Source organism: Neolamprologus brichardi, chromosome 9 (assembly GCF_056152115.1).
Source record: "Neolamprologus brichardi isolate AB-2024 chromosome 9, ASM5615211v1, whole genome shotgun sequence".
Lineage (NCBI taxonomy): Eukaryota > Metazoa > Chordata > Actinopteri > Cichliformes > Cichlidae > Neolamprologus > Neolamprologus brichardi.
Window position 1 is genome coordinate 24,700,704 of NC_142112.1, and position 10,161 is coordinate 24,710,864.

General features: G+C 36.6%; 1 protein-coding gene across 1 annotated transcript; it reads left to right on the top strand.

The window, feature by feature from the left end:
- The first annotated feature begins 2,520 nt into the window (after positions 1-2,520).
- On the top strand, positions 2,521-9,516 carry si:ch73-206p6.1 (phospholipid scramblase 1). Its single transcript, XM_006795093.2, has 7 exons — positions 2,521-2,584; positions 3,230-3,323; positions 5,641-5,683; positions 5,773-5,993; positions 6,168-6,329; positions 6,838-6,999; positions 7,391-9,516. The coding sequence occupies exons 2-7, from the start codon at positions 3,255-3,257 to the stop codon at positions 7,418-7,420; spliced, it is 687 nt and encodes a 228-aa protein (XP_006795156.1). The 5' UTR covers positions 2,521-2,584; positions 3,230-3,254; the 3' UTR covers positions 7,421-9,516.
- Positions 9,517-10,161: the final 645 nt, after the last annotated feature.

The following is a 10,161-nucleotide window of genomic DNA, read 5'->3' on the forward strand; positions in this document are numbered from 1 at the left end:
AAATTATCTTGATGTCACTGATACGGAGGGAAAGGAGTAAAGCCCTCTGTAAGGTGAGACCTCCCTTAAACAGAATACAATGACGCTGCTTCAATCTGCTGAGACGGTGTAAAGATGATTCCCTTCACAGGTTGGTGTCTCGTATACCAGTTGTGAAACAAAATCCCACAACTTCAGAGCTCTAGTGGTGTCAACACACCATCCCTCTGTCATGCTTTCCATGATCATTGTTAGTGCCTTGGGTGACATGACCATACAACCCAGCTTTATGTGCCTATTGCCAGTGTTGGGGTTGGCACTCAATAAAAAAGTAATGAATTACAACCTAACCATTACTTTTCTTAAAAGCAGTTCAGTATGTTACTTAATTACTCACTGTCACATGATTACCAGTTAGCAATATAAACCTTGTGCTTCAGTCCCACACACCAACACAAATCCCCAACATACATAGAATCTTTCTTTTAGTGTTTACATATGAACACAAAACCCACAACAAAAAGCAAAGAAGAAACCAGCTCAAAGAAACAAATGCCACAGTATTTAAGTGTTACTGTAGAAACATGAACAGGCACAAACAGGCTTCAAGCCTGACTGCTCATCACTGTCTTTGTTACCTGATAAAGATCAGTCTCTGGCGCCTGGGCTGGGCATGCACTCAGCTTTCAAATCACTCTGGGTTCTTGGCTAGCTTTGTGTTAGCATGCCGTCTGTGCAGGTGCTTCCAAAGAGCAGAAGTTGTGTTAGGACTATAAAGCAGTTGTTTCTGTTCTGGACGGTTTACACTTTGCCATCATTCAATTAAACTAAAACTAATGTTAAATTATCTGTGGTAAACCGTTCCACCATTTTCCTGCTCCGGAACAGGAACTGAAATCAGCTGATTGCAGCGCAAGTGTGCGAAAAAAAAAAATGAAATATTTTTTTTTCTTTTCTTTATATCTACCCAGCATGTAGATAACAAGAAACTTTGTAACACAAGTAATGACATAATAATGAGTTACATTACTGAAAAATGTAATGTGATACAGTACAGTACAGTAACGCATTAAACCCAGCTCTGCTATTTTGTGTGCAGATTAGAGTTTAATTAAGTTTAATTAATTTAGTTTATTTAAAATAAATACATTTAAATGTTAAATTTATGTTTTAGAGTTCATATGTGTTTCCTTCAACTAACTGTCTTAGTAGTCATGAAAAAAAAAATGGAAATCTTACCAATAATCCACACAACACAAATGGAAAAAATATTATCAATTTCAACTCAAATTGAATTGATGTGATGTAATGTGATGTTCAACATATTTCTTTCAACCACATGACCAAAACAAAAACATCTCAACTTCTCAGTTTCAGTAGAATATAACAATAAGAATATCTAATATAAAATTATTTCTGTATATTGATTTTCAGTATAAAAAAATGTTTTTCAAAATAGAAGCAGTTAAGCCAAAGACAGATAATCAGGGTATTAATGCCAAATGAGTGAGTTTAAAGCCAGATATACTGCAGGGTATTTACCCTTAAGGAAACAATCTTAATAAATGCCATCCATGCTTGCAGGAGGCAGCATATGGTTTTAACATCTGAAAGTCCTCTGGACATTGCACTATTAACTTTATTAACAAACAACAATTGCATCATAGCACTAAAACACAGGAAGACACAAAAATAACATCTGAGAGCTTAATCAAAGCACATAAACAAGGGATTGTAAAAAAAAAAAAAGTTCTGTAGTAGAAATCACTGTGTGAGATCAGGTCTGATAAACTGTTGTGACTGATCATATTTTGTCTGCATTCAAAAAAGGTTTGACCTTTACGATGCAAAGAAATGAACATATATGACCAAGAAAAGCTGTTGTATTTTTTTTTTTAATATAATATGGATTGAGGCAAAGTAGAAAACTGTCATGTTACTCTTACAAATCAAATATTTACATTTTGGGGGGGAATTGCGTTTTGCGTTTTGCTGAAGACGGAGGAAACTATCGGCTTGTTATCAGCAGGCAGTTCAAAAGCACACATATGCGATGTGATTACAATACATGGCAAGGGTTGCTTTCTATGAAGGCACCATTAATATTGGTGTAAATAACGTAACTGCTGGAATTTATTGTAGATTGCTTTGTAAAATCCACAACAAGATGCACAGGTAACAGGATATACTTGAGACCGTTTCACAGTGTTGCGTTTCCTCGTATTTATGGTGACATCAAGAGGATGGAAAAAGAAAATACCAGGAAAACCGATATGCTGCTAACGTGTGCATAATGAATAAATTAAATAGCATTAATTATTAATGTTTTCTTTTTCAATTATACTTATCTATTTTTGGTTTGGTTTTGCTTTTGTGTAATGCAAACGCTCTAATCGTGCAAGTTATTCCTTTTTTAATTTGCTCTCTTTTTTTCAGTTCTACTCAAATCTATTTGCTTCTGCTGAGTTCATTTCTATACTCTCATATCGCCATTGGTGCATGAAGATGGGAAGTACAACCACGTCGACCAATGAGATTCGAGTTTTATTCCATTGGTTTGGTTCCGGAGTGGCCCGTTATTATTTTAAGTAGCAGGTTAAAATCGGTGAGTATTTTTTGTCCCTCTTGTAACATCTGGATGTCTCGCGTCTAGTTAGCACTGCGGAGGGCGTGTAGAGACACTTTCGTGTTGACTGTAGCGCGTCGCTTTGAACGACTGGCTCTGTCTGAATCCCAAAGTAGGCAGATCGGGGTGCGCTCTCTGCACCAGCTGACGAAACATTCACGGGTAGTAAACACATTTAACGCGATCGGTCACATAAATCTGCGCTGACTCGATCTGCTTGCTTGAATACGGTCAGTGTGGCTCACACGGGCTTTAGGCCCGCTGTCTTATGTGTAAACAAACGGACTAAGAGGATTTCTCCAGCTGGTGTCTCCCCGTCAGAAGCTCGTCACTTCCAGAACCAACCAAGAATGTCTGTGTCGCCCACCATGTAGGTCTGCAGCCGCTCCCCCACGCTGTGGACTATACCTACATCGCTGTTGGTTAACAAAAGCATATACTGGACCTTAGAGAGCACAACGATGCCCACAGGCTCTTCTATCGACCTCAAAATACTACATAGATGTCGAAAATATACGGGTCGTTGTCCATTTGCTTCGGTTTAGCAGCATTTGTTCACGACTGTGATTATACATAAGCAGAAGATGGCGCCATTTCTCAGTTTTAAACACTTTTCATCAACAGGTCTCATCAACTCCCTGTGGACGGTATGAACATGTATGCTGTGCCCAGCCCGGGAATACCAGGCTGTCCCCCAGGATTAGAGTACCTGACGCAGGTTGGTAAAGTACAAGTGACTCTAAATGGAGCAATCTGCGTAGCCAAAAGTCTAAATTGATACTCAAGGGCAGACATAATGAGCAATATTACCTTCCTTCTGGTTTCTAATATTAAATAACCACCTGACACAGCAGAAAATCACATAGCAGTGAAAACTATGGAAACATACCCTGACTTACTCATCCTTTGTGACTACATAGATTAAAACACTGTGTAGCATTGACAATATTTCCTCTAAATTAAATAGCTTAAATTAAATGCTTAACCAAACTTACGTAACTAACAACCCTACATATGTTCACACAGGCATTCTGACATGTCACAGTAGGAGAGTGTGAAAAATTGAAGAAAAAGTGACTGATTTCTGTGCAAGCCACACTTGTTACACTTGTTAATAGTGACACTTTTGCTTGCTGTCATAAGTCAACATCTGCCCTGTGAACAAGCTGTGTTGGAAAGAGTTGCTAGTAAGTTGAAGCCACCAGTCTTTTTCTTCATTCCTTGCAGCTTTAGGTCCATTCATTAAAGTTGAGAAGAACATAATGAAGTCAATGGTAAAAGTATATTGATCCACTTAAAATAAAGTGAGATGCGCTGCATGTGTTTATTCCAGAGGGTAAGTTGTTATAATTAGTAAAAGATGTGAGACCGGGCTGTTCTGATCCAATCAAAGGCTGTCTTTCAGAACAAAAAAAAAATCATCAGAGATAGATTGTTACTGATATGCTACACTGTTGGTTCCCACTGCTTTGCTCAGCTTCTAGAGCTCCATTTAAAGTTTGACAAATTTGAACAGTGACAAAACTTATCTAGATTAACTGGCTAGCAAAAGTTTGTAGATGAGGCAGTGGCTCTCACATCCTCACTCTGCTGCCATAGCAACAAAACTTTTCTCTGATCCCTCTGGCCTCGCCTGCGCCTCATTGCCTTCATCCTTTTTTTGTTTTAGAAAAAGCTTCTTATGTTCCAGCTTAGTTACCACCAGAGGCCAAAAGTGACAAACACAGTAATGGGAACGCTCCCTCTGTCTCTTCTGGCCTCGCTCTCATAAAATGAGTGTGTGCCAAGTGATTTGAAGTTTATCTGCTACTTGAATGACCCAAAGAGGGGAGAAAAATACCCTACTACCATTTTTGATAAGAGGTATCATATTTTGGGGGATCAATGGATTGATCCAGGGCTATAATTATTCTATTCTATTGATTATTTCTATCTGAGATCCAGGGCTACTCATTAAAACAACGAACTATAAAAATAACACTGAAACGAACTGTTTCAGTGTTATTTTTATAGTGCCAAATCACATCAACAGTTGAGTCAAGGCAATTTAATAGTAAAGTAAAAACCCTAAAATAGCATAGAGAACTCCCCAAAAATAACACAACCCCCTATAAGCAAGCACTTGGCAACAGTAGGAAGAAAAACTCCTTTTAATAGGAAGAAACCTCTGGCAGAACCAGGCAGGGGCAGATGTAGAAACGTTTTCTTAGAGTTGCATGAGGGTGGCATGGAAATCAGATTAGGTGGCAAAATCAAAGCCATTTCTTTACACATATGCAGGTGTTAACTTCTATAATATGTACTATATATGGATAAATACATCAAATGCAGTAAGTATACACATGTTTCATATAAACATCATCTGTATCTTTCTTATTGGCTTTCACCCAAATAATTAAACATTTCAGTTACTTAAAAAAATTGAATTTGAATTTTATGTACTGTATAGCCTATATAATGAATAAGCATGTAGCAAAATAAGTATACAATCCAGAAAACTACAATACATGATGTGGATCAGTTAGAAATACAAGTGTAACTTAAGTTTCACACTTTTCTTATTAGAAATAATCAAATTGTTATACGCCTAAATTTATACAAAATGTCAAATGCGCTGTCGGTTGCTACTGACAACAAGAAACAAAGCCGTTTTGCGTTAGCTGAACCATTTTTAATGAAGGGGGATTATACAGTATATTTCATTTTAGAATTGATATTCAATGCTAATTGAAGCTAGGCTCAAAGTGTTAATGATAGATTATTTTAATAAACAACTGTCATATGCAAATCTTGGGTGGTACTAGAGGTGGCAAAAGATTATTTTATGCCACCCCAGGCCACCACAGTAGATCCGCCCTTGGAACCAGGTTCAGGGAGGGGGAGCTGTTTCCTCTGACTGGGTGGCGGTGAGGAGAGGGAGAAATAATACAACACCTGTTATTTATGTTTATGCCAGCATATATAACACTACGCCACCAACAGCTGCTCCTCTCAAGTGTTACATAAAAAATAACATTGCTTATGTGGTTTTCTAGGTGGATCAACTGCTCATCAAACAGAAAGTTGAGTTGATTGAAGGTATAGTACGTAAATAGTTTACTACATGCATATTTAAGGATGTCTTTAGCGACAGTTGTTCAGTTTTGTTTTGTTTTTTATCCATGCAGCTCTTATTGGTTTTGAAAGCAATAATAAGTATGAAGTTCGTAATGTCATGGGCCAGAACGTCTTCTACGCTGTCGAGGAAAACGACTGTCTGAGTCGACAGTGTTGCGGTCCGCTGCGCTCCTTCACCATCCACATCCTTGACAATTTTGGACAAGAAATCATCACTGTCACCAGACCACTTAAGTGCATGTCATGCTTCTTCCCTTGTTGTCTACAAGAGGTGAGAGTAACTACGTTTAGACACATCCTCTTTGTATATGTTAAATTACAGTATTTCCCTTTGATCACCAAATCACTCATTGTTTACACCTTGCACCACATCTTTGATTTTTACATGTATTTTCTAAAAGCTGACTAGAAATGAAACTCTGTTCTTTAATAACGATTCATTCAGCTGGAGGTGCAGGCTCCCCCCGGCAACACAGTGGGCTATGTGATACAACAGTGGCATCCCTTCTCCCCTAAATTTATTGTTGCTAATGAACACAACGAACCAGTACTGAAAATTCATGGGCCTTTCTGCGGATGGAGCTGCCTTCCAGATGTTGACTTTGAGGTGGGTTTACCCAAACACAGAGAAATCCGTGAAATTTGTGAAAACACAACATGACATGGTTACATTCACACCCACTGGACATTATTTTTTTAAAGGAAGCCTCCTCGTGCTCTGAAGCGAGAAATGTGTTTCCAGTAACACAAGCCCATGGCTTGGATGAAGCCACTGCACAGGGCATGCTCTTGTGTGGCATAGTGTAGGCTTTGTTCCATGGTTCAGCTAGTTTTATTAGATTGAGCTGCGAAGGGGATTTGGGTCAGTGATACAGGCCTTTTGCCAGATCCAAAGAAAGGGTAACTGAAGCATGATATTACCATCCCCTAGCTGCTTTGAACTCATTATGGAGCGTACAAATCTCAGATTTCAGTGGCAGCGGGCAAAAAACAAAATCGAATTATGAGCTGTTCGATGATCCTGTTCCAGTAAAACCAAACAAGTCCAGGGAATGACCTTTACGCTAATGCAACACATGTGCACAATTTGTTTTCTTATGCAACTCTTTCCACAGATTTTAACAATCGATGAAGTCAGCAAGATTGGGAAAATCAGTAAGCAGTGGACAGGGCTTCTTAGGGAGGCATTCACAGATTCAGACAACTTTGGTATCCAGTTTCCCATGGATCTGGATGTGAAAATCAAGGCTGTGATGATCGGCGCATGTTTTCTCATTGTAAGTTCAATCTTCACTTACCTTTTAATCAAAATGATTATATGATGTATTAACCTGTCATGTTAAGGCTTTGTAAAGGATGTAATTTTAGAGTTCTTGAGCTGCAGATTAGGTGTAATTTTCAACACCGTCAACCAGCAGCTGACCGACTGACTTAATGTGTAACTTTGCCCTCATTTAGTGGGAAATGTAGTTTAGAATCACCTGAATTTCAACTAATAGAAAACAGAGTTTGCTAAATTCTTTCAATATTTTTTACTTTTCTAGAAAATTGGCAGTACAAATTTTATATATGCTTTGGCTGATGCATTTTAACAGACGATTAAGCATTACATCGTTACATTTTTAAACATTTTTATGAACGCTTTCTTTTTCCTTATTTTGCATACAGGATTTCATGTTCTTTGAGTCAACTAACTAGGAGCCAAACCGCATTTCCTTGTACCTCTGCAAGAAGAACGGGGCCTCAAAGCCATGATGATTAGTCCCAAATGCCCTAATATCGAACAGCCTTCAAAGGAATAGTTTAAAGAAAGTACCAAATGGTACCTCAACGTCAACACTTTGCATGAACAAAGAAATAGAAGGTTTGTTTTAGTCTTAGCTGCTCAGGTTTGTTGCAAAATCATGTCATTGGGCTGAAAGTGCAAAATGCAGTTTTAGTTTAGCCAGTGTTCATGAAGATTTCATTATTATAATTATTATCTTGTATTTATTTAAAAGAAATGGGGGGGGGGGTTTAATATATTTTTTGCTGTGTGTTTTACATTGTGACCATTAATTCAATCTGGAACCCCAAAAAAACTTTGCTATTAGTGCAAAATAACATTTAGGGTAAAGATACATTTATATACAAGGAAACAAAAACGGAGCACAGTGGTGTAGGAAAAAAATAGTTTGGTGTTAATATGGTTAGTATGAAACTCTCATATGCAATTTGGTCACATTACAAGTAAAGATACTAATTTACTTAATCTACTCTGCTTGTATCTACTGTGTGAGAACTAAGGAACTCGTTTAATTCAGTTATCTGTAGTTCTGATATCCAGTGCCCTGTTTTTTATTGCTTTATGTTTTGGTCATTTGCCACACATAGCGATGTCTGTGCGCACTGCTTTGAACAAGTGTTTGTGTGTCTGTGAGCTATGATTGTACTTGTCTGTGAACAGAAGTTATAACACCATAAAAAAAAAAAAATCCACTTTTTTTTTTTTTTTTTTTTAAGGAAAGGGTGGGTGGGAAGTAGAAAGGATGTGCTATAAGCTTGACATACTGTTCTTGTCTTCCCCACTAGAGGGAGCTAGATATTCATTTAAGAATAAGCAGCCCAGATGAACGATATAAATACTTGCTAATGTTATTAGTATCTGATGACATTGTATATTTTTTGATAAACTCAGGTTGAAATGCATGCTACTACTGTATTACAGTGTTGGTCACTACTGGCTCTGGACGTTACACACCTGCACCTGATACTATGAACATAAAGCGTTCACTGGTTTGTTTTCTTAAATCATTTTGTACATTATATGATTTTAATATCCATATATTGCTTCCATTTTCTTTTATATTACATTTAATTTTGATTATGTTTACCTTTTACATTAATATCCTATATGGCAGTTTTACTTGTATCACAATATTGTAGTTTCCAGTACAATAGAATAATATTTTGCAGAAAATGGACATTGGTACTCTTTCACCATACTTCAATTTAAAATTATAATACATATTAATTGTGGCAATCGGTGTGATTAGGGGTGGTATAAAGTATTGTAGCAAAGGCGTTATGTGTCAAACATTCTTTGTGAAATATTTTTTTCACCATGACTGTGTAATCTGTGACTTTACAAACCTGAAAAATTAGCCTCCATCATAAGCCATTTTTACATATTAATACTTAAGCTTTTATTTTTGTAAAAGTACTATATGCTGCCAGTTGGAAGAGATAATATTACTGGTGCAAACTTACTTTTTTTTTTTTTTGGTGTTCAGAGTGTTTTATTCTGCCTTTAATGTATTGACACTTGTTTTTAGAATAGCCATAAGTGGATATATTTCTCTCTTTATAAACATAATTTTTTAAACCCCTTAATTATGCGAAACCTAAATAAAAACTTAATAGATGTCTTTTATGAAGTCTGTTTTTTTTTCTTTGCATACAGTTGGTTAAGATAATACTCAGTTGAAATAAAATCCAATCCCATTCTCGCCACTAGCATGGGCCTTTCTTTTTCTTACAATACAGTAGTAGTATAAGATGCTGGTGCTAGATCCTCTGAAGGCTCTTTGATTGTGTTTAAACGCCAAAAAATTCAGCCAGAATGTGATCTTAAAAAAGGGAACTTTGCTATTTTCAGTCAGTTATATAACAAAAACAGTTAGAGTCCTTATTCTTCTACTTTTGCACTATTACCGTAAACTGATAAACTGTTTAGTCATGCAATGAATGGAAATGAGCTACGCTTAGATTGTGCAAATAGTCCATGGAAAAACGTCAATAAAAAATAAAAAGAACCGTGATGTGTGATGTTCTTTTGATTTCAATACTAAAATGAGTAGAAACTGACCATTAACAACCAGTGATAGTGAAAAGGTTAAACTTTAGTAGGTACTATGAATTAATTTCTTTGTTATAGTCATTTCAATATGTTTTATAACAATGCTCAGACCTTGTAAACGGTTATGTAAAGGCACTCTGCTTGGTAACCACCTTCATCTGGTCTTTCATCGGTTTCCTTAAAACATCTTTGTTAATGTTTCTGAATGTAGAATTTTTAATGGAAAAACCTGATCTGAGGTGCAGAATAATCAACAGTTGCATCAAAGAGATATGAAGGATATTATGAAGAGGGAAACGAAAACTATTCATTTTCTCCCTTCTGAAATAAGCTGCAAACCTTCATTGGATAAGTCCAAGTAATTCTCATTTACAACAGCCTTTTCAACAACAGCACCTTTTGTTATGACATTTATTCAATGGAAAAATTATCTGTTGTGAAAATACTCATATCTTTTGATGAGCCTGGTGTTTATGAAAATTATCATTACTAAGTTATATTAAGAGCTTCCTTATAAGGTAACTATGTAAGGGCAAATTTCTCTTATATATAGGGTTTGTATTATACTTAAGGATATGTGTGAATCATGGCAAATATCAAG